The 24,973-nt window shown below is 45.3% G+C and overlaps 3 protein-coding genes across 3 annotated transcripts; 1 reads left to right on the forward strand and 2 right to left on the reverse strand.

Annotated features, from left to right (window-relative positions):
• Window positions 1–2,716: 2,716 nt before the first annotated feature.
• On the reverse strand, window positions 2,717–3,676 carry LOC121347630 (olfactory receptor 10A5-like). The gene has a single exon (XM_041426424.1). The coding sequence runs from the start codon at window positions 3,665–3,667 to the stop codon at window positions 2,717–2,719; it is 951 nt and encodes a 316-aa protein (XP_041282358.1). The 5' UTR covers window positions 3,668–3,676.
• A 4,937-nt stretch (window positions 3,677–8,613) lies between these two features.
• LOC121347560 (cathepsin G-like) lies at window positions 8,614–10,988 on the forward strand. Its single transcript, XM_041426274.1, has 5 exons — window positions 8,614–8,671; window positions 9,113–9,266; window positions 9,769–9,910; window positions 10,027–10,284; window positions 10,809–10,988. Exons 1-5 carry the CDS (start codon window positions 8,614–8,616, stop codon window positions 10,986–10,988), a joined length of 792 nt encoding a protein of 263 aa, XP_041282208.1.
• A 10,775-nt stretch (window positions 10,989–21,763) lies between these two features.
• Window positions 21,764–22,702, reverse strand: LOC121347561 (olfactory receptor 49-like). Its single transcript, XM_041426275.1, has one exon. It carries the CDS (start codon window positions 22,700–22,702, stop codon window positions 21,764–21,766), a length of 939 nt encoding a protein of 312 aa, XP_041282209.1.
• Window positions 22,703–24,973: the final 2,271 nt, after the last annotated feature.

Below are 24,973 nucleotides of genomic sequence, written 5' to 3' on the forward strand. Positions count from 1 at the left end.
AGTTAAAGCTCTGAGATGCATTAATTGATTTGTAATTATTTATTGTATTTAATATTTATTGTAAATTATATAATTCTGAACCATGTGGCCTCTAGAAGCCATTGTCTAGAATTCTCTTATTAATTCAAAAATTCAGTAAATCAAAACAACTTTCTTTCTTTCTTTCTCTCTCTCTCTTCCATTCTATACTACATAGATACATGTATATTAATAACCCCCTTGTAATGCAAATAAAAAATTAAACTCAACACTGACCTTTAATGTTATAAACTGAATTAAAGCAGCAGCACATTCCAACAGTGCTAAAACTTCATTATGTGGTTCTAAAGTGAAGAATCAAGCACTGCACCAGCAACACATAACTAATGACTAATTCAGCTCTTTTTTTGGAGCTTCCTTAAGGAGATCAAGTGCACCCATGGCAGGAGGTGATTTGACAGAACCATAAACTGTGGCAGCATGTCAAGATCTCAGCAGTCCATATAAAGACAGACATTTAAATCAGTACCAATTTTTGGCAGAAAAAGTGAATTAATTAGTTATTAAATACCATTCCACATATACTTCTGAAGTATATTAATATATTTCTGAAAATAATTAATATGAATAAATTAAAATGTTAAAATATATTATTTTTTAAAATGCATTCTTCCATAAAAATGCCAGAATCAATAGTTCACATATTGGGGTTGGGGAGATGAATCCAGGCACAAACTTCTGCCCTGGTCTATTTGTGAAGCTGTGATCCACTGAATGACATAATTTAACCAGAATTTCACTTCTTATAGAAGAGACAGGATGGTGTGAGCTCAGCTCTAGCAAAACCTGTGGCTGTGTTTCTTAGGGACCAAAGATCAGTGCTCCATGCTAGAGGTGAAATTCTGATTTACACCAGCTAAAAGCCTGCCCTGTTTCCTACCACCTCAGTTTCTGTTTGGGGTATCCTTTGTGCACATGTGGAAACAGGAAACAGAAGAGATGAATTCAGGAAAAACAGAAAGTTACTGATAGTGTTTGGTGGGAGGGCACTGCAGCAGGAATAAAAAAGGTTTGTTCTCAATGGCTGAATGATTCTGGATGTCTCTTTCTTGGACCAGAGTCAGAAACATCTTTAAAAGAGGCAAATTAAAAGCTTTAACCATTTGGAATGCAATGTCCCTTAAAGTGATTAACACTACTGTTATTATACTAGAGTCATTAAACTTTTCTTTTTTTTTTTAGAAACGCTTTTTTCAGTATTATCTTTTTGAATAACAAAACAAGAAAAAAATTCTCTGTTTTTACAGAGGTAAAAGTAGATGAGCTCCCAGAAGCAAAGTCTGTAGAAATGCAAATGAAGTTTCACTAACTCTTTCTCCAGCACTCCAATTATGAAAAAAAAAAAGGGTTTCAACAATACAGAGACAAGTTAAGCTCCCCAGAGGAGTCTAGCAAACAACATTGCCAAATGCAATTAACCACTTTGCCATTAACTCCTTGTTGTGAAGTTTCTGAAGTCAGGCAATGACTTCATCCTGAGATAACTTACATTGCCTTTCTCTTTCACAAGCAAACTAAACCAAAAAAAGACCATTATACTCAATTTTACTGCCCTCTTCTGCCTTTATGGCCAGGTAAGTAAGTCAGATGAAACAGAGAGACCTCAAAGGTCAGCATGGCGCAGGCAATGACTTTATCCTGAGATGACTTACACTGCTTTTCTCTTCTAGAAGCAAACTAAACAAAAAAAGACCATTATGCTCAATTTTACTGCCCTCTTCTGCCTGTATGGCCAGGTAAGTCAGATGAAACAGAGAGACCTCAAAGGTCAGCATGGCCACATTGGTAATGGAGATTTCTTTTGCTTGACCTCAGTTGGAAAGTGCAGTTTGAATGTTGCAGGCTCTGGCCAGGCTCTTCACTGAGCCAGAGCACCTCTTCTATCCAGAATAAACTGCAAAACCCTCCCAAATAAATACTCCCAGGTTGTAGCAGCCCTTTTCTCTGTGTGCTAATCCTCTGTCTCAGCTAATCCTCTGGAAACTCTTCTTTTCAAGCCAGGATGAATTTCTCCAGCTGGGACTTGCAGAATGCTCTTTCCCATGGCTCACACTCCACAGTGCTTGGAGGGTGTGGGCACTGCACTGCATTAAATGCTGAGTTCTTCCTGGAAATAAGGAATGGAATGACCATCAGTTCATCTCATTCCTTTCCTTCAGTTTCCCCACACCTCAAATGAAAAACACAAGGCTCTGAAAGAAGTGAACTGATTTCCTTATCCCTTTCATTCATTGGACCTCTTTTCTGCTGGAAGGAATGGAAAACATTTGACAAGGGGAAAAAAGACAAAGCAAAAGATGTAGTCTCTATCAATTAGTATACGCTTAGTCTGGAATATTCACTCTAAAAGTATCTATTCAGTAAGAGGGTGAGGAGAACTCCTGCAATAGAAGTGAGGAGTTGCAGCCTGGATACCTGAATTAGACATGGGAAGTGCTCTGCTTTATATTTTATATATATTTATATTTAGAATAAATATATATATTGTACTCCTAAGGAAGAGAGGGAGAGAGAATTTCTAAATAATTTGCTTGTGAAGCAAAGAATAAAGACAAATTATTTACAAGTGGGAAACGGATCTTTGTGCCTGCAGTTTCCCCTGAGCTAGTAAACAATCAGAACTCACCAAAAATGGAAATAAGGTTTTTAATCCACACATTCATGGAGAAGAAAATCTTTATTTCTTTGTCAACACAGCCATCCCTCTGATTAGTACTTCTTTCACTTCTTTATTCCTCAGGCTGTAAATCAGGGGGTTTAATGTGGGAATTACAGTTGTGTATATGAGAGCAAAGATTTTCTTAGCCTCTTGCGAATTACTGGATTTTGGCTGTAAGTAAATCAAAGTCCCACTCGCGCAGTACAACGTTACCACAGTGAGGTGTGAGGAGCAGGTGGAGAAGGCCTTGTGTCTGCTCTCTGCAGAGGAAATCCTCAGGATGCTGGAGATGATGCAGCCGTAGGAGAGCAGGATGAGGCAGAAGGGCGCGAAGATGACGAGCACCGTGGCGGAGAGGAGCTGCCGCTCGTAGCGCGACGTGTCCGCGCAGGAGAGCAGCACCAGCGGGGGGATGTCACAGAAGAAGTAGTTGATCCTCCTAGGCCCACAGAGGGGCAGGGTGAACACCCAGGCTGTCTGCACCACCGACACGACCTGGCCGCTGCAGCAGGAGAGCAGCACCAGGCAGAGGCAGGCCCTGGTGCTCATGACGGCCGGGTACCTCAGCGGGCAGCACACGGCCACGTAGCGGTCGTAGGCCATGGCTGCCAGCAGGTACCACTCCGTGGCCGCCAGGAACACCACACAGTACAGCTGGGTGATGCAGCCCACGTAGGAGATGCTCCTGTCCTCCGACAGGAGGTTTGCCAGCATCTTGGGGACAACCACTGACGCTGTGGAAATATCCAGGAAGGACAGGACGCGGAGGAAGAAGTACATGGGCGTGTGGAGGGTGGGGTGAGCTGTGACCGTGCAGATGAGGAGGTTCCCGATGAGAGTCAGGCTGTAAACGAAGCAGATTGTGAAGAACAGCAAGCGCTGGAGTTCTGGGCGGCTGGACAATCCAGAGAGGATGAATTCAGTCAGCTGGGTGTGGTTTCCTGCAGCTTGTTCCTCTGCTGGCTCCATCTGGGAGGAATCAGACAGACAGTCAGAGCTGTACTCACTGCACCAGGATCACACTGCTTCAAACCAGGAGCCTCTTGGGGATACCTGGAGAGCTGCTGGATCAAAGGGGGGGAGTCTAGAGCAGGCTGGGCTGAGCACACTGAGAGGGCAGTGGCTGGAAGTGCGTGGTGCCAGTGCCCTCCGAGTGTCATTGTCCAGTGGTGTCACCAAGCCTTTGACCAAGAGGAGCTGGCATTGAAGGGGTGGCTCCCTCATGGGTGCAGGGTTAGCTGCTGAGGACCTGCTCTCCCCCCATGTCAGCTCTGTGCTCCCAGCTGCTCCCACAGGTGCTTCCTGCAGTCAGGGGAACACCCGGGTGACAACTGAGACACCCACAGACCAAAGAAAGAAAGGAAAACCCTTGTGCTACCTTAGGGAGCAGTGGGCAATGCTCCTTGCACTCTGTTTTTCCTCCTGAGTGGGCTGACAGGGCAGGCAGCCTTCCTCCAAGACATCTGAAGTTCAGAGCAACTCAGCTTCAGATGGCAGCCAGGGAAGCTCAGGCTGGGGGAGGCTTTGGCTCACATTCACATCAATCCCCAGCTGCCAGGGGGACAGAAATCCTTCCACGAGCCCAGCTTTGGGGAAAGCACTCCCAAATGGAGCAAGGAGAAGCTGTGAAGGGAAGAGCTAAGCCAACTCCTGTCCACCAAAACACCCACAGAGCAAAGAAATCAGCACCAAAGCAAACCAAACAAAAATCCTGTCTGTAGGCAGGCAAAGGAAGGAGGAATAACTCGAGGCAGAGGTACCCATAGAGGGAATGGTGAGGAAGGGCAGAGGATGAAGCTCAGGACTGTCACATTTTCTGGAAAAATCCCTTTGCCCAGGATTCTTCTCCTGGGAAGATGAGAAGCCTCAGAGAAAAAGGAAAACAGTATTATCTGATTTGCTTCTCCTGTGTTTTGCTCATATGGAATGTGTTTGGAGATTGTTTACCCAAGGTGATTGTTTCATTGGATTCTGGTGTGATTTGTCTCATTGCCAAGCTGTGTTGAGACTGGAGAGAGTCACGAGTTTTCATTATTATCTTTTTAGCATTCTGTAAGTATCCTTTCTCTATTCTTTAGTATAGTATAGTTTAGTATTCTTTAATATAATATAGTATAAAATAATAAATTAGCCTTCTGAGAACATGGAGTCAGATTCATCATTCCTGCCTTTGTCTGGGAACCCCACAAATACAACACAGGACCATTTGTTCATGACTCACATGGCCTCGTTCCCCTGAGGAGGGTTCTGTATGAGGGATGCTAACAAAGTGCTGGACCAGCTCTGTTTTCTCACTGCCCAGAATGGGAAACTGAGGCACTGAAAGAGAAGAGATCAGCCTGCCACAGAGGAGAAAGGATGGTTAATTCTGTGTCCTTCAGACTCAGCATCTCTTACCAAAGGAGCCACCAGCCACTGCCCTACAGCAGCAAATCTCAAGGCACAAAATGCATTTTGGCACCAGAAATGTGTCCAAGAACAGAGGGGGAAGCACCTTTGGCTCTGTACACACAGGGACCAGTCAGCAGAGCTGGCACACAGAGAAGGACACAGCTCCAAGCCAGAGCAGTCCCCAGCTCTGCCACCACCAGCCACCCCTCAGGCTGCTCTATAGATGATACAGGGAGAGAATGATGCATCTGACTCCGTCTTATCAGAAGGCTAATTAATTACTTTATTATACTATATTATTCTGTACTATATTACATTTCATCTAAGCTGAATCTGCCAAGCACTCATCTCTGCCCACACTGCACATAATCTCGTGCCTGTCACACAGGCCAAGGAAACAAAGCACCACCACTTTGGGTGAACAATCTCCATATTGCATTCTACTTTGGCACAAACACAGGAACAGCAAATGAGATAAGAACTGTTTTTCCTTTCTCTGAGGTTCAGAGAATGTGAAACCCAGAAATATTCTTGGGAAGAACTGTGCCTTGCTTCTCTCTGTGAGGAGAAATGTGGTGACACTGCCGTGTCTGTGACTCGCACAGGACATCTTCTGCCCTGGGTTTTATGACATGAACACAAAGCTGTGGATCCTGGCACCACAGATGACTTTAACACACAGGCACAATAAAGAAACTCCCAATATTCTCAGACATTTGGTGCTCCGATGTATTTTGAAGGGATCTTTCTGGGTTTGGCTGTTTCCATTAACACAGGGATGAAAGAACACTTTTGGAGTGGTATCTCAATAGAGCCTGTGCATGACAGATAGAAAATGACATGAAAAACTCCCTGCAGTCTCTAACAGCACACATTCACACTGCTTTTAACTTGTTAGATCCATGTAGCTGAAGTACCTAATTCTGCCCTCCAAGCCCAAGTGAAAGGTTTAGACTATTGCTGTGATCTTCAGCTCTTTATTAAAGTCAACAGCACTCACAGGAGCCACCGTTTTACTGACAGTTCATCTTTTAGTCCCTAATTCAGAACACCTCGCAGAAACAACCCTCAGTTTATGTAATTTGAGAAAAAAAGAGTACACTTTTTTTTGTAATAAGTTTTGGCCTTAGCTCTTTCTTGGATTTTCTCTATACATTCACAACAGAGATTTTGAAGTAAAGTGTCCTACCTCCAGCAATTCTGCCATCCAGTGCCTCCAAAATGGGTCATTCAAATTCTGATAGAAGTATCTCCCTTGTTTTCTTACATTAGGAATGGTGTTGGGCTGATGATTCCTACTGTCAGCTTACACTGCAGATTAAAAATTATTTTAAATTATTTTAATTATTTAAAATTATTTTAAATTCAGATGCTCTTCTGCTGCAGATGGAACAATCTGTTGACATCAGCACATGGCATATACCATAGAAAGTCAGCCAAGGACTTGTCTCACAGAGAGGAAGAAAAGGAATTTGTTATATTTGTTTCAACTCAGTTGAAAGCTGAGAGGCCCCAATGCCTCTCTATTTTTTGCCCATGAAGGGAACAGCTGAGCTGCCTCTGCTGCTTAAATAGAGTCTCTTGAAATCCCTAAATCCCCTAGAGGTGGGGTTGATTTAATCTGATTTCAGAGTTGTGCTGCCTCTGTGGGCAGGCAAACATCCTTACAGCAGCACTGAAGTGCTGCTCTGCATGGAGCCCTCCCTCACTGTCTGCAAAGTGGGACCACAGGGACTCCTCCACACACAGGCATCTCATCTCTCACATGCCCAGGACTGAGAACTCTGCATCCTCACCAGCTGGGGACTGATTGCTAACCTGAAAGGTCTGAGCAGCAGCTGGAAGTGTCAAGGGATGTGTGACTCCAAGGGCAGAATTAGCCTGATGCTGCCTTTGTTAATTGGACTGGTGCCTTTGGGGGCAGTGCTGTCTCTGCTGGGAGAGTTTTCATTCAACTCCAGCCACTCACATTTCATTCTTCAATATTTAGTGACTGCTTGGCAACTGTGAATCTTTCCCTTTCCCTTTCCCTTTCCCTTTCCCTTTCCCTTTCCTTCCAAAAAAAAGATCCAATCAAATAAAAATCAAATTTGACTGGAATTGCAGGAATTAAATCTGTACCTGGTACCAATCTGCAGAGAGCTGTGAGCAGCATCACCTCCTGATGTGGTCAGACACAGCTGGTCTGGGAAAAGACTGATAAGAAAATCAGAGAACCAGGGCCAAATTTACACCAAAGGCAAAGGCATCAATGACAAAAAGGAGACTGAAGTGAGGGGGGAAATGAAGTTTCTTCATTCAATGACTGAATCTTATAATTTCACAGAATTTGCTTCTTATACACACAAGAGAGGGTAGCAAACACTACTAGGTCTCATTTCTGTAGCCATCTGATGGCAGGCAAATGCTGGTGATCTCCTAAGCCAATCCCCCTGTGTGGTCAGCAGAGAGGAAAAAAACACTCTAAGGGTGGAATTCATATGAATTTTCCAGATCTCCCATTATTTGTGAAATTGTACCTTCCACCCAATAGGTTTCAGGAGGATCCCCAGGACAGGTACTACAGCTCATGGTCTATTTAGAACACAGGGTAAGGGGCAAGGCCAGTGTGCTCTGGAGGATTTCTTGGTGGGCTGTCTCTAGATCAAAGCCAGGTATAATTAGGAACATCCTGGAGGTTTCACTGGGCTCACAGCCAAAGGAGGGTCAGGGGAACAGGAGCTGAGTCCCTTCCAGGCTGTAACACTGAGCCAGAGCTGCCAGGGAGGGCTCAGAGAGGCCCCAGGCAGGGCTGCTCCCTTCTCATGGGGACACCCTGAGCCTGGTCCTCACCTGAGCTCCAGCTGTGTCTCAGCCAGACCTGCACCTGCCCAGGGCACCTGCTGAGCTCACAGAATGACTTCCCAGCTGGACCTCAGAGTTCCTCATCACCATGGACTTGTCAGATCCTCTAGAACACCAGGGTTGAGGCCGTGAGGCTCCATTGGCCTTGTCCCTTAGCGACCCTGATTGGTGATTTCTGATTTCAGAAGGACATCTCTGATGGCAGCCAGCCCCACTGATAAAAATCAGAATCTTTGCCTGGCCCTGGCCAGCTCTCCCTATTGCGATCAGAGGATGAGGGGAAAACAAAAAACAAAAAGAAAAAAATCCAGATGCAAGCAATCCTCATGCAGGGTCCCAGGGGCTCTCTCCAAAGATCTCAGATGGGATTTGCACTCAACAGACACCCCATTCCTCTCCCTGTGCACTATGGATGCTCTGAACCAGCCCAGATCTCCCCATCTTCTTGAGAAGTTCTTCTCCATCTCTTTGAGAAGATTGTGACAAAAATGCAGAGAATGTGTCATGAGCCCCTCACCAAGCCACAGTCTGGGACTTGTGAGAACAAAAGCAGTAAATGACCTGGCCACAGGCAGGCTGAGGTTTCCTGTGGCAGCTCCACATGACATACATAGAGGTTCTGTACCTGTCTCCTGCCTGGCCACAGCTACTGCTTTGGCTCATCAGGACAGTGGAGGGAGATGCTGCTGCTCCTTCTGCTCACAAATGCTTTTGTCCTTCTGCCCTGGGCTGGGGCTGGTGAGTACACAGAGATGGGATCTGGATGGGAACATGCAAGGGCAAAGGTGGACTCTGAGTAGTCCATCTCAGGCAAGGTTCCTGCCTCACCTTCTCTCCTATCTCTGCTCTCCTACTTCCCTCTCTCCTCTCATCTCCCAGCTCAGCCTGTGCCTGCAACCAGTGAGGCATTAGAGGCACTAATTAGAGCTGTGCCTTTGATGGCATTCGAGTCATCACGAGCCAGAGGTGGTCAGACCCCAGATGATGCTGCTTGTCTTTGTCTCCATTGTGCCCCAGCAATGCCTTGGACAGCCCCAGGAAGGAGAGCTGTTGGGATCACTGGCACATGGCATTAGAGGATGACCCTTTCCTTTCATGCACCCCACACTTGACAGGGAACAGCAACATATTAACATTTATATTTAACATTCATATTAACATTTCCCATCTCTCTTCCAGGAAGGATCATTGGTGGACAGGAAGTTAAGCCCCACTCCAGACCCTACATGGCTCATTTAGAAATTAAGAGTGGCTCACAAACTAGTTACTGTGGAGGGTTCCTGATTCGCCCAGACGCAGTGCTGTCAGCTGCTCACTGTGTGGATATTGAAGGGTGAGAACCTGTCTTTCTTGTAAAGGTTATTTCTTCCAGTCTCACATAGTCATAGAGGCCTTCAGCCCTGGTCTGGACAGAAACAGGGCCCTGTGTCTCTTCAGGCAGAGCAGGGATCTCTGGAGCTGAGCTCCCCTGTCTGAGTGCAGGAATTGTCTGCCAGGGGCTGAGTGACCTTGGGGACAGTTGGGGACAGGAATGCTCACAGGGTCTCCAGGGTCATGGTTCCTCCCATTTTTCCTCTAAGCCATGAGGCTTAGAGCTGCTGCTGGAGAAAGGATCCACTGTCCCCCCTGCCCTGCTTCCCTTTGTCCTCAGCATGGGGCAGCTCCCACCTGTGTCAGTGTGGGGTGAGGGATCCTCAGCTGGGCTGGGAAAGGAACCCGGGAGAGAGAGGACAACTTGCTGAGAGCTGCTCTGGGGAGGATTCTCCCTCCAACCACCTGCCCTGGGGGCTGTGTTCCTGCCAATGCAGCTGGGATGTGTTGGTGTTTCCTGGCAGGACAGTGAGGGTCACTGTGATTCTGGGAGCCCACGACATAACCTGCCCAGAGTGGAGCCAGCAGAAGATCCGTGTTGGACAATGGGTCATCCATCCCGAATATTCCCCTGATGACTTCAAAAATGACATTGTGCTGCTGAAGGTATGGCCCAACTCATCCTTCCTGCCTGAGGGATCTCCCCCTGCTCACCTCCCCAAACTCTGAACTTGCTCCTAATCCTTTGCTGGCTCTAACCCCGTGTTCTCTCTGCCTGACAGCTGAAGCCAAGGGCCAGGATCAACCAGAATGTACAATTTATCTCCATTCCCAGGAGAAATGAACATGTGGAACCAGGAACTTTATGCACGGTGTCTGGCTGGGGCTTGACATCTCCCAAAGGGAACACGAGTAATGTGTTGAGGGAGGTGAAACTGAAGGTGCAAAAGGAGAAAATATGCCAGCAGCGTTCCAGTAACTATCAGCGTCAGTCCATGATCTGTGTTGGTAATAAAAACAGTAAAAAGGCATCTTACCAGGTAAGTGTTGTTTTGGGCTGCAAGCTTGGGAGGAGGTGGGGACTGGACAGTCAGCTTGGTTCTCAGGTGTAAATAAAAGAACACCAGAACGAGCCAGGACCTTCAGAATGATGACCTGAGGGTCCTCACAGAAGCTCTGAGGCTGATGTGCTCCCTGAATTGGGGCGCATTTTCCAACTATCAGCAATATTTGCTTTTTTACTTACTTGTGGATGTTCCACCCAGCCTAGCCAGTGCTTTGGTGTGTAAATTCCTTGTGATATCCTTGCTAGCATGGATTAGATATTTCTCCATGTCTGAAGTACGTCCATGTTCTTTTTGAGCTTTTGAATCCCAAAGAGCTTCCAGGCCTGAATTGTTTCACGGTTGGGCTTAGAGGAGCAGTGAGGCAGCCCCTGAGAGCTGGGTCTGGAGGGAGGGAGGAAGGCTCTTCACATGGAGGGAGGGAAGAGGAAACTTGCTCCTTAAGGCAGGGAGAGCTGAGCTGTGCCATGTCTGACCCCTTCATTCCTTTCATGACACAGGGTGATTCTGGTGGCCCATTAGTCTGCAATAAGAAGGCTCATGGCATTGTTTCTTATGCACGTATACACCATCGCTTCCCTGAGATATTCACCAGGATCTCCAAGTTTGAGCCCTGGATACGTGAGCAGCTGAGGAGGTTTGAACTCCAAGATACTCCTTTCTCTCCATCCTCTGACTAAAATGCTCAGTGCCCCTTCTCCACAATGCATCACGAAGCCCCCAGGGGCAGCTGAAGTGGAGTCAGAGGAGCCCCTGGGGTGCAGGCACAGGCTTTGGCACTAAGGAGAGTGTCCATGGCATGGTCCAAATGCAGGTCCCAAGTACAGCCAGCTTCCCACTGCTCCCTTCCTCCCACTGCTGCTCCAGCTCTGCTTCTGGCCATCAATAAAAGCATGTTCAAACTCTCTTGTGTCTGCAGCCTTCTTGGGAGCTGGATGCAAACCCTGAGTGTGAGCATGAGGAGATGGCACTCTGGGAGACCCTGGGCATAGGTGGGACATGCAGGACAGGTCTCAGTCCCCAAATGTTCCCCTTGTCTCCATCAGCCTCTTGCAGCCCAGCCAGCAGGCACTGCCTGTACAGAACATTTATCCAGCCTTTCAGAAACAGAGGCATCTCCACCTGCAAGGGGAGATCAGGTGGGTTTCTAGTACCAACCTGAACCCCTCTTAGGAGGCTTAGACAGACTAAAGACCAGCCAGCCTGTTTACACCCTGTCTCCCTTTCAATCTCCTTGAACCCCAGATGAAGCATTTTCTTTACACCTGTAAAATGTCTGTGGGTTGAATTGGAAACTTTCTCCCACTGGATCAGCTGATCAGATCTGACTGGGCCAGGAGGTGCCCTTGTGGTGTGATGATGGGATAGAAAATGTCAAATATGGCTGAGGCAAAAGCAGTCTTGCAGAGACAAGCCTGATCACTTGTGTGAGGAACTGCTGCACTTCTTTCAGGTTGTTTTGTTTTTCTGATCATTTATCTAAGAAGGCACAGAATGTACCCTCAGCAAGTTTGCTGATGATGCAGAACTGGAGGCTGTTCTGTCATTCAGTGGGACCTTGACAGGCTGGAGAGTTGGGAAGAGAGAAACCTAAAGAGGTTCAGCAAGGACAAGTGTAGGGTCCTGCATTGGGGGAGGAATAACCCCTAGTACCAGGCTGGGGGCTGACCTGCCAGAGAGCAGCTCTGCAGAGAAGGACCTGGGGGTTTTGGTGGGTGACGAGTTGCCCATGAGCTGGCAGTGTGCCCCTGGGGCCAGGAGGGACAAAAGGATCCGGAGGGAGAAAAGGATCCTGGCCACATCAGGAAGAGTGTGGCCAGAGGGTCCAGGAGGGGATCACGCCCCTCTGCTCAGCCCTGGTGAGGCACACTTGGGTGCTGTGTCCAGGCCTGCTTTCTCAGAAAAGGAAAGGAAAGGAGCTGGGTCCAGCTGAGGCCACCAAATGATTAATGGAGCATCTCTGATGAGGAAAGTCTGTTTGGTGGGTGACGAGTTGCCCATGAGCTGGCAGTGTGCCCCTGGGGCCAGGAGGGACAAAAGGATCTGAGGTGCATTATGAAGGGTGTGGCCAGAGGGTCCAGGAGGGGATCACGCCCCTCTGCTCAGCCCTGGTTAGGCACACTTGAGATGCTATGTCCAGGCCTGGTCTCTCAGAAAAGGAAAGGAAAGGAGCAGCAGGAGAGGGTCCAGCAGGTCCTCAAAATTAATTCAGGGAACTGGAGCATCTCTGATGAGGAAAGTCTGTGGGAGCTGGGCCTGTTCAGTCTCAGAAGGAAAGAATGGGAGGGAATCTCCTAAATGCATATAAATGTCTCAGAGTTGGGTGTCAAGAGGATGGGGACATGGCCAGAAAGGACCAAGGGTGGCCCACAGTCTGGCACATGCCCACTCCACACTTTCCATCCAGTCCTGCAGAGATTGTCTTTGATCTGCCACCCCATAAAAGCCCTTTCCACCCAAATTCCACCCCATAATGCCCCTCTCTAGATGCATCACCTTCTTCCCTTTCATGTAGCCAATGTGTGCCATGATGCCTTAGGATTTGAGTTTTATATTTTTCAAATCCTGTACTGCATAGTGTGGAACTCTAAATTCCATATGGAGTGTTAACTGTCTTCACATTTTGGGCAGAGAAAACAATCCCTCCAGGCCTGAAATTCAAGGACACTTTACTGCTTCAGGCCCTGAAAAGGATAAACACCTTAGGGTAAGAAGAAAGGAATGATGGGAGCAGTTATGCAGATTAAGTTATTCCATAGAAGGTTATGTTATGAACCCTGCTTTCTGATTGGTTAGTCTTGTGCTCTATATAAGGTATGGTTTCTGTTTCTCTTTCTTCATTGGTTCCCTGCCCTCTATATAAGTTTGAGTTTGCCTCATTTCATTGTCTTCTGGAGGAGTTCCCTACAGTGTGCAGTTTATGCATTTTTTGTGCATTTATGGTTAGTACGTCTTTTTTTTTTTTCTTTATTAAAAGGAAAATATTTTCCTTTATTTTCCCTTTATTATTTTGTTTGTTTTTCAGACACTCCAGTCATACCTGTCCCTTATTTTATTTATTGTCACGCTCCCGGCTGACCCGGTCCCAGGGCTGTGCTCGCCAGCGGACGCGGGATGCAGCAGAGCTGCCTGCCTGGGAAAAGACATGAGAAATGAGGGAAATTGCAAGTGTTCTGTCAGGGGTTAAACTGTGAGGTGTGTGACAGCAGGAGCCTGAGATGAGAGATGCAGGACTTCAGGTGGCTCTTCAAAATGCAGTTTATTGTATCCAAGATGTCACAGCAGTCCAGGGTCGTGGGTGACAGAGTCACGGCTACAGCTGTCAGCTCCAGCTGTAGACAAGTCTGAAGACCCTTTAATTTTGGTTACAATGCATGATATACTTTTCTTTGCTGAGCACCTGAATACATAATCAACCGATCAATACCTTTACTTTTACCTGTAGCCTATCATAAATACTATAATTACCATTATTATGGTCAAGACTGTCTAATCACATGAGTTAGTACTTTACAATTTAAAGTTAAAGTTGTTTTTCAGTTTTCTTGCAGTGGAAAATTCTTAGACCTTTTGTCTACTTGCCACATTGACATGTCTTGTTTGCCTGTGGTATCTTTCTGCTTGGTAAAAAACATCTTTTTGTTTGTGGTCAGCTCTAAGTCATAAAATCTCTTTCCAACTCAACATAACCTTTGCTCAGCAAACCTCAATTTACACATCTATTATTTTTCTACATCAAAACTTGCTTCCATCTCTATTTCGTTCTCAGGTTCTACATTCAGAGAGCTTTCTGCCAAGTATACATCTCTGTTAAACTTTCTTGTCAAATTTTCATCCTTCTTTACATGTGACAATGTAATTATTCCTTTCCATCTCACTGTGGTCCTGCAGATTTGAGCAGAGCTCAAATGCAAATCCCTGCGAATGCAAATCCTTCAAATGCAAATCCCTGCTCCACCATGGTCTCTCCCAAGGACAGCAGGGGAATATCTGCTCTGGCACCTGGAGCACTCCCCTCTCCTTCGGTGATTTGCTGTTCACAGGATTGTTTCTCACACTCTCTTTTGCCTCACTGCTCACTGCCATGCAACATTTTGCCCTTTTACAAATTTATTTTTGAAGAGGCACCACCAGCTTCATTGATTGGCTTAACCCTGGCTCAGAGTGGGTCCATAATCACACCCTCTGGAACTGCCTGTGTCTGGTGTCAGAGCAGCGTGAAGGCAGCCCCTGGTGTGTTCTCACAGAGGTCACCGTGCTGAGCACCACATCCCTGCTCACCACCACATCCCTGCTCACCACCACATCCCTGCTCACCACCACTTCCCTTTCCTGCTCTGGTGGTATCACCCCACCTTTGTGCTGCAAACCACCGTAGCCTTCCCCACCCTGAAGACATTGTCTGCCACTGATCACAGATGGGAAACCCTGCATGCAGATGGTCACCAGAGCAACCAGAGCATGAATTGGAGCTGTTTTCTACTCTGCTGCACACTGACACTGCCCTAGAGTCACACAAAATGGTCGAGGTGAGAAGGGACCTTCAGTTGTTGTCTGGTCCAATGCCCCTGCTCAAGCATGGCCACCTAAAGCACCGACTGCTCAGGACCAGTTCCAGGTGTTTTTGGGACATCTCCGAGCATGAAGACACCATAACCTCTCTGGCCAACCTGTACCAGTGCTTGGTCACCCTCACAGATAAATGTGTTTGCTGATGCTCAGACAGAGCCCCTCATGTGTCAGTTTGTGCCCATTGGCTCTTGTCCTGTCACTGCACACCACACTGAAATAAATGTGTATGTCTCCCACTTCTATCCTACCTTCAGAGACTTACATCCATGGATAATATCCCACCACAACCTGCTCTTTCCAGGGTAAAAGCTCAGCTGTACCAGGCATTCCCTGTAGGAGAGATGTTCCAGTCCCTTCACCACCTCCATGCCACTTTGTTGAATTCTCCCAGCACATCTGTTTCTCTTTTACTGGGAGCTCAGAACTGCCCATGGTAATCCAGGTGCCACCTCACTAGTACTGAGTAGAGGGGAAGGATCACCTCCCTCGAGGTACTGGAAACAGCATCCTAGAATAATCTGAGTAGTAAGGAATCATCTAATTCATCCCCTATGCAATGAGCAGGGACACATTCTGCTAGACCAAGTTACTCAGAGCCCCATCCAACCTTGAATGTTTCCAGGGGTGGGGCATCTAAAGCTCTCTGGGCAGCCCATTTAATTGTTTTGACACTCTCATCGTCAAAATTTTTTTTTTTATATCTAATCTAATAATTAAGATGCTAATCATCTTCTTTATACATAGTCTAATAACTAAGAGGTTTATCTACTGTCTTAATTTAAAACTATTAGCCTTATACTACTGCAAAAGGCCCCAGTACAGACATCTAAGTGTCAGGACTCATAATGATTTCCAGACTGATATTCAGTTTTTCCGAATTCATTGTTTAAATATTTCTGATTCTAATTGTGCCTGAAAATTTCTATCACCTGTCCATCTCCTCACTGAGCCAGTTCTTTTCAGGATCCATGTCCTGGGAAAAGTGGAGCGCAGGGGGGGTCAGAGTAAAATATATGACATTATTTGTTAATTAAGATTTTTTTCTTTCAATAATTTTAAAAGGCCTTGAAAGCCTTTTGCAATGGTGATGAATATTGCATCTGTCTCTGTGTATAATTAGTACAGCAGGTAAAGGTAGTGCTAATTAGAGCAGAGAAAGGCTTTGCAAACAAAGCCTTAGGCACTGCTGTGGGTTGCAGTAATAGGAGAAGAGGCTGGAATAAGAACTGTCTTATTGCCAGCACATTAATCAAACTTTGAGTCAGGTCTCTCCCTGCTTGATTCCAAAGATATTTTCCTCTCTGTGCCTGGTTCCCACCAGGGTATAAACAGGACTAATTCCCTATTAAAATGTTTCCATTTCCATTCTCCCTGTCACACGTAATTAGAACAAAAGACAAAGAGAAATTAAGCTGTAGGTATTCACTGAAACACAGCTGGGACCTCCCTAATTAACCACACAATGCTTCCAGCACAAGAACAACCACAGAGCTCATTATGCCTGTCAGATTTTAATGAGCCCCTGCAGGACTGTGGTACCAGCTCCGAGCTCCTCGTGGCTGTGGCACAGTCTGGCAGGGTGCCTTGAGGAAATGACAAGGCAGAAGCAGGAAAAAACTTACTGGGAGCTTTAATAGAGCCCAGTGCGAGGTGAGAGAGCAGAAACAGAGTTGGACAAAGTGTTCCCAGCAGGGCTCATTAAGGCACAGACTCACAGACTTTGATTACAGACAGCTCAGCAAGCCTCCAACTTCTCCTGTACCAACCTTCCCTCTCAGAAATCCAGCAGCAGGGCCCAGGCAGTGCCAAGGTGGTGTTCTGTGTCAGCAACCCACCCCCAGGCAGGGCAAAGGAGGGAACGGACACAAACCTGCTCTTGCAAACCTCGGGCAGAGGCACAGCCTGCTCTGCAGGTGTCAGCTGTCACTGCAACGCTGTCACTGCGACACTGTCACTGCAACACTCACTGCAACACTCACTGCAATGCACAGTGACTGCAACAGAGTGACTGCAATGCTGTCACAGCAACAGTGACTGCAACACTGTCACTGCGACACTGTCACTGCAACACTCACTGCAACACTCACTGCAATGCACAGTGACTGCAACAGAGTGACTGCAATGCTGTCACAGCAACAGAGTGACTGCAACACTGTCACTGCATCACTGTCACTGCAACACACAATGATTGCATCAGAGTGACTGCAACAGCGTCACTGCAACACAGTGTGCACCATTGTTACTGCAACACTCACTGCAACAGTCACTGCAATGCACTACTGCAACACTGTCACTGCAACATACACAGTGACTACAACAGTGACTGCATCACTGTTACTGCAATACTTTACTGCAACAGTCACTGCAATGCACAATGACTGCAACACTGTCAGTGAAACAATGTCACTGCAACACAGTCACTGCAACAGTGACTGCAACACTCTCACTGTATCACTGTCACTGCAGTGCACAGTGACTGCAACACAGTGACAGCAACATTGCAACACACACAGTGACTGCAACCCACACTGCCGACCCCCTGAGGGCCCAGCAGCCACCCCAGCTCCCAGCTCCCTCCCTGCACCCTCTCTGGGTGAGCCCTGCATTCAAACATCCAGGTTTTAATGCAGCAGCCCAGGCCTTGTCCTCTGCTCCAGCAGAGCTTTAGCACACCCCTCCCTGCTCAGTGAGATAAACCTTAAAGAGGATGCTGGGTAAGGCATGGCTGTAGAACTCATGTTGACTTTTGCCATCAGTGTTTGGCCTAGAAAAGTTTTGAAGTTCACATAAATGGTTGAAAACTGATGAGATGCCAATTACAAACAAATATGAATATGAAATGTCTAAAAGTGTGGAAGCAGTTAAGAGTTTTCACATGTAATTTAATTTTTGAAAAAATATTCCCACTTGCAGCTGTGTAGCATTCACACCCACTGAGACAACTGTAGTCATGTTGGTATAGTTACTTTAAACAGGAGATTGGATTGTTCCCTCTGAATTTTATTCATTCATCTTTAGACCTATCTTTAGCTGTTTAAAAAAAATTATTCCTTAAATCTAAAGATTCAGCTGTCCTTAACAACTCTGATAGAGTGAAATTGGTCACTGTGCAGAGGAGTGGGATTGCAATCAGCTGATGTGGGGAATCACTGCGTAGATGAAATCTGAACTGGACACCCAGGCAACTGGTGAAATTCATAAAGAGAGAACCCTTTCCCACAGAAAAGTGCCTTGTTCTCACTTTGGGCAGTTAAAACCACTCAGATTAGCCAATTTGATAGTAAAAAGCCAAGGGTGTCACAGGCTCTGAGAGCTAAAAATTTAATAAGAAGCTTTTCTCAAATACGTTATTTTCTTCTATTGTATTTTAGGGGGAAAAATGTGTAAGTTCCCTAAGCTTTAGGAAATATTCACATTTCTTGACCACTTTGCTCAGAGTGTCCTTCACTTCTCTATTTGTCAGACTGTAGATGAGCAGTGGAGTAGGGAGTAGCAACAGTGTAAAAAACTGAGAAGATTATTCAGTGCTTTGAGAGTCCTAGTTGTTGGTAGGACACTTAGTAAGACTCCATTAAAAAAGTGTAGTTACAGTGAGGTGGGAAAAGCAGGTGGAAAAACAAGGAAAGGAGGAAGAGAAAAGATGGAATTTGGGATGTTCCCAAATTCCAGGCTCAGAAATGCTGCAGTGACTGTTTTATTTCTACATTCCCCTTTTCCCATCAAAGTCAAGAAGAAATACATCACAGACTGTAAAGCATCAAGAACTACATTTAATCATTAATCCATCATCACTTTTATTGAGATTACAGAGGAAAGATGACACTGTCACTGTTACCATTGCCTGGTTCTACCATTTATTTCCTTTTAAAGCAGCTCTTTCACATTCTCCAGACAGTAATCTGTGATAGATCATTGTGTATTTTTCATTTTGCCTTCTGCAAATTTTGTAACAAAATAATTTCCTTGGTTTTGGAAAGCATCCCACAGAACTGCAGCAGGATGTTTTGACAACCATGTATTGCAACCACACAGGACCAATACAACCAGTGAAAACTGTAACACACATTTTCTAAGAATTGTAAAGATCGATGAACGTTTCTGGATACCAAACTTTATAAAAATCTGAAATACCCAGAAAATAACATTGAGGAAGATAAGGAATGGTATGACTTTCCTCCCTTGGCAATATTTTTTGAAGCCTGCAGGGTCAGAGAATGTTGATACTCTGGCCAACAGACACAAGCTATGATTTAGAAATCATCAATCTAAAGAAGAAAGGAAGAGAGGGGAATTCTTGAGTGGGTGACCATTTCATCATCAAATGCTATTTTGCCCTGGTTTCAGCTGGCACAGAGATAATTTTCTTCTTAGTAGCTGCAGCAGAGCTGTGTTTTTGGATTGAGTATGAGAATAATATGATAACACGTGGACGGCTTAGTGTTCGCTCCAATCAAGTTTTCAGTTTGCCAGGCTCTGCCAGTGAGCAGGAGAACGAGAAGCCAGGGGGGAGCAGGGCCAGGACAGCTGAGCTGAGCTGCCCAAAGGGATCTTCCACACCCCAGAACACATTCCCAGTATGTGAACTGGGCAGGGCTGGCTGGGAGGCACTGGTCACTGCTCTGGGATGGGCTGGCCTTTGGTCAGGACAGGAATTGTGCTGTGCACACCTTGATTCCTTTGGGCTTTATTGCTCCCTCTCTGTTCCATTATTATCATTGTTAGTATTATATTTTACAATATTTCAGTGATTAAACTGTTCTTATCTCACTCTTTCACCTTTTTCCAATTCTGCTCCCACCCTCCCTGGGGGAGTGAGTGCTGGTAACTAAGCACCATTCAGGCAAATTGGGTTAAAACTGGGTTGGGTTAAAATACAACAGGTACTGAAGGAAATAATGAGAAGAAATGTTTTTATTTTTTTTTAATTTTAATGCAATGTTAATTATTATAACTACACATTTATCTTCTTCTCCCTCTTATCTCCTCTCTCATTATTATTTTTGTAGGTTTTTTTTTCTTTTTAGGGATTGGTATCTGTTGTCTATCATTTGTTTATGAAAAAGTGATCTTCCAGGGATCTGGTGTCAATTGTTACATTAAATATTTTTGCACACACAAAGAGCAGTGAGAACAGTCAGTGTCCAAAGGACCAACACCATGAGGTTCAACAAGACCACGGGCCAGACTGGACAGGAAGCATCACTCAAGTGGCCACAGGCTCTTCCCCTGGCATTGCTGAGAATTAGAATTCAGCTAAAATCCAAGGAGAAGATAATTCCACATGAAATCCTCTATAGGAGACAATGTCAGGCTGTAATTATACCCAGGGAAAACACACAGGAAGGAATCACAATTTGAGAGAGTTTGGTAAACTTTGGGAAAGAACACTCTCATCCTTCCATAGGTTTATTGTTTTAGCATCATCAGTGACCTTGGGTGTTCAACCACACTCTCACTGTCCAGGAGATTGGGGATATGCCCAGACTTGGAGCAAAGAACCTCTCAAGCAAAAGTGGAAAGGACCGCTCCAAGTTCCTCTGACTATCTACACAGCTGTAAAAATTACTGGTGGAGATTCCTGGATTCACTACACACAGCCAAAGCCAGCCCTAAATGTGGAAATGCATTTACAGCTAAGACTGAAACAAAATGTTCCATCAATTGTGCTTGGGATCAAGGATTATCCTCTACTGAATTAGAGGGAGGACAAGGAATTCTGTTGATGTATGTATGTATGTGTATGTATGTATGTATGTATGTAGTGACTGTAATCCCTTCACCGTGGAAGCTGAAGTTATAAAAACAAAAATATTAATAAGAATGGTATTTCTGAACTTGCTTTCTGGCATGGTATCTCATTGTGTTCTCTGTAGCCTGTGGAGAACTCACACTGGAGCAGAGGAAAAGTGTGAGAGGAAAGAAACAGCAGAGGGGAAACCCCACCCCACACCCCCTGTGTGCTGGGAACAGCGCTGGAGTACTCTGGAATGAATGAATGAATTTGTTTATTCAGGTGTTTACTATTTAAGTTTGTTTCTCACAATCTCAGCTATCTTAGTTGGCAATAAATTACACTGGTTTTCCCCAAATCCAGTATGTTTCACTCCTGATAGAACCTGGAAATCTCTCTGCCTTTATCTCAATCTGTGAGAGTTTTTGTTTCTGTTTTTCCTCTTTTCTCACTGTGGGATGGAAGGTGTGAGTGGGAATTTGGTTACTCACTAAGGCTAACCCATCCCAGCAAGGGGGAAAATGCTGAGGCAAAGCTGACACCAGGTAACAGAGGATTAGAAAATCCTTTCTGTGCTGGCATATTTTCATTCCCAACAGGAGGAATTACATAACATCTAGAAATCATAAACCATTTGAAATCAACATCTTTAATTCACAATACAGATGTTACATCTAGGAAACAATTCAGATACTTGGATGGGCTACTCCACTGTCACTGCCATATTTTCTGGAAAAATCCCTTCACCAGGATTTCTTTCCTGGGAAGCTGAGAAGCCTCAGAGAAAAAGGAAAACAATATTATCTCATTTGCTTCTCCTGTGTTTTGCTGCTTTGGAATGTAGTAGGTGATTGTTTCATTGGTTTCATGTTAATTGTTTTTACTTAATGACCAATCAGGGGCCAAGGTGTGTTGGACTCTGGAGGGAGTCATGAGTTTTTCATTAGTATCTGTCAGCTTTCTGTCTGTATCCTTTCTGTATTCTTTAGTATAGTTTATATAGTTTTAGTATAGCGTAATATGATATGATATAATATAATATAATATAATATAATATAATATAATAATAAATTAGCCTTCTAAGAACATGGAGTCAGATTCCTTCATTTCCTTCCAGCATTGGGGGACCCAGAAAATACAAAACTCCACCATTCACATCTGCCTCAGGGAGCCAGAAAACTTCAGAATTCTCTCCTTTAAAGCTTGCTTGACTTGCCTGTTCCTGAGTGAGTAGATGTAAGGGTTGAGAGTCTGAGTCAGCACAGAGAAGAACAAAGACAGAACTTTGTCAGAGTCCTTCCCACCTCGCTGGGATGGGCGGATGTACCTGTAAATGCACGTGCTGTAAAACACCATCACCACCATGAGGTGAGCTGAGCACGTGGAAAATGCCTTCTTCCTACCTGCAGACGATGGGATATGCAAGATGGTGACAATAATGCAGCCATAAGAAACAGCAGTTACTATCAGGGTGCCAGGGAGGATGATGATGAGTATGATGAACATCAGCTCTTCGATGAAGCCTGTGTCTGTGCAGGACATCTGCAACAACAGGGAAGCATCACAGTAAAAGTGGTTCATGACATTGGGACCACAGAATGGCAACTGCACTGTCATGATGGTGGGGGGAAACATCAGGAGAAAAGTCACTGCCCAGCAGCCCAGGATCAGCTGCAGGCAAAATCTGCTGTTCATGATGGCTGGGTAGTGCAAAGGGTGGCAGATGGCAACGTAGCGGTCCAGGGACATCACTGCCATGTAGAAAAGGGTGCAGGTGCCCAGGCAGTAGAAAAACAGCATCTGGAGGAAACAGCCAGGCAGGGAAATCGTCTTCCTCTCTGTCAGGAGGCTGTACAGGGTGCTGGGAAGGAATGTGGAGGTGAAAATGATTTCCAAAAGGGCAAAATTCCTGAGGAAGTAGTACATGGGGGTCTGAAGGAAGTTATTGGTAAGAGTGATGCTGATGACAGAAATGTTTCCAAGCAGGATCAAGAGATAGGCAATGCCAAGGAGCACAAAGAGGCTGATCTCCCAACAGCGGCTGTTAGCCAGTCCCAGGAGGACAAACTCCACTACAGTTGTGTGGTTCATTGAGACATCATTGCTGGCAGAAAAAGAAAAAACATGGTTTGGGAATTGCTGGAAAACAACTAAATATGTGTCAGTTTGGCTTTGCTAACATTACAGGGCAATATCAGCAACAAACTTCTTGTAAAAGACTGCAGCAGCCACAGTAACCACATATTAAAAACCCTGGTTATGTAAAAGGGGTCCCAAGCTCCATTTGTAAGACTGTCTTCAATTCAGTCAAAATTCCTACAGTTCCCTCATGAGAGAGATGCAGAAGCTGTTATTGGGTCTCTCTGAATGATCTGACAACATCCACCATCCAACAAACAAAAAAAAAGCCAAATGTCCAGAGTGAGAACTCTGCTGACTCTGAAGCATGTTAGATTGGTTCAAGGAAACATTAATATTGCAAAAGAGAAAGTTTCTGCAGTTAAAAGGAGACAGGGAAAAAGATAGGAGGTAGAAGAAGAGACGAGAGAGAGGCAGAGACTCTTCAGAGAAGAGGCCAGCCAGACAGCATTGTTGCAAAGTTGAGGGTTCTGGATCAACTTTGTTGAGTGAGAGAAGGCAAAATGCACAGAGCAGTGCTGGATGCCACAGCAAGCACCAGTGGGAGAGAGGGAATGGGAACAACTGTGAGGAAATTGGCTGTTTCTTTACCCTCAGCTCTACAGCTCCAGTGGATCAGCTCTGATGCTGATGGACATTCTTTCTTCTTCAGAGCCCCTGTGTCCAAGCACCCCTCCTTCTCACAGCCCCCCACCCAAGCTCAGTGTGCTCTGTCCAGTGACCCTGTCTGTGGCACTGCTGCCCTACTCCACTATGCCATCACCTCCTGAAGTGAAACCTGAAATCTCTGTCTGGTGCCCTTCAATCACAGTCTGTTCTTGCAGGTTTGCCAGGGCCCATCTGTGGTTTTTCAACTCTTCCTCCCCGACACCAGCCCTCCTTGCCCTAAAAAGAGACCTGTCCTGTTTTGCACTCATGTTATCTATTATGTTATCTGGATATTTTAATCTGGTTTTAGATTCACTTCAGACTCATTGCAGATATTTCTGAATGGCTGAAGTAAACAATAACACAATAAATTTCCAGGAAAAGCAAGCCCATCTTATTTAGCTGATAACTCATATCAAACAAGACACTCAAATATCCCTCTTGAAATGTTCAACAAAAAGATAGCTATAAACTGGGATGGTACTACCCTTCTTAATGCACTATTCCCATAAATTCTTTCCCCTTAGAGCCCTTTTCCCAGCAAAACACAGGAGTTTATTGGTATCATCTTATGGTTGTTTCTCAAAAAACAACAATACAAAACTTCCCTCTCACTAACCATACTAAATATAGGACATACTTTTCAATACCACAGATGGACTGATATTATCTGGAAGCTGAGAGAGGTTTCCTAAACAAAGAAACTCCCTCAGTAACAGCTAAAGGCTTTTACCTTAGTTTGAAGATTAAAAGTTCTGTTTTCCAAGTCAATGTTCCTTAAAACTTTCCCTATTCTTCAGAAAACTATACCTTCTAAGAACTCTAAGAAATGCTCCAGGTAGTTACCAGTATATCCACAACAATCCAGGATGCTACAAAGAGTATTCTGAATCTGATTCGATTCCTCCTGAACTTAATTTGACAATTGATTTCTGGGGAAAAAAAATCTCCTCTCTCTTCAGCTCCTTTATATAATAGTGGCAGGGTGTTACAGTCCTGTGTTTCCTCACTGTGTCAAAGCTCAGGGACCAATTAGGTATCAAAATCTGAAAACACACCTTGTGGGAAAACACTTGTGAAAGAACAGCAAGAGTATAATCAAACCACAGAGAAAATGAGATTGGGAAGGACCTCTGGAGGTCCAACCCTTGCTAAGATCAAAGTAGGACAAGGTTGCTCATGCTCTTCTCTCACTAAGTGTGGTTATCTCCAGACAGGGGGTGGATTAACTTCCCTGCAGTGCCACAACCTCCCTTGTGTTTTCATTGTGAATATTTATTTCCTTTTATTTATTTTAAGCCATGACCTACACCTTTGTGAGAGATCTGGCTCTAACTTGTCTCTGACTCCCCCTCAGTGGCCAGTTCAGGCAGATCCCTCCTCTTGACTTTGTCTTCTCCCTGTTTCTCCTCAGGTGTGATGTGCCCCAGCTCTCTGATAAACTCTCTTGTCCTCCACTAGACTAACACCATTCTAATAACATTTTTTGGGGTTTTTTTTTGTACTGTGCACAGCTGTACACTCTCACAAGTGCCAAGGAACAAGAATGTAGTGCCTGGCCAGACCAGCCTGTGG

Source organism: Onychostruthus taczanowskii, unplaced genomic scaffold (assembly GCF_017590055.1).
Source record: "Onychostruthus taczanowskii isolate IOZ18803 unplaced genomic scaffold, ASM1759005v1 scaffold91, whole genome shotgun sequence".
NCBI classification, from domain to species: Eukaryota; Metazoa; Chordata; class Aves; order Passeriformes; family Passeridae; genus Onychostruthus; species Onychostruthus taczanowskii.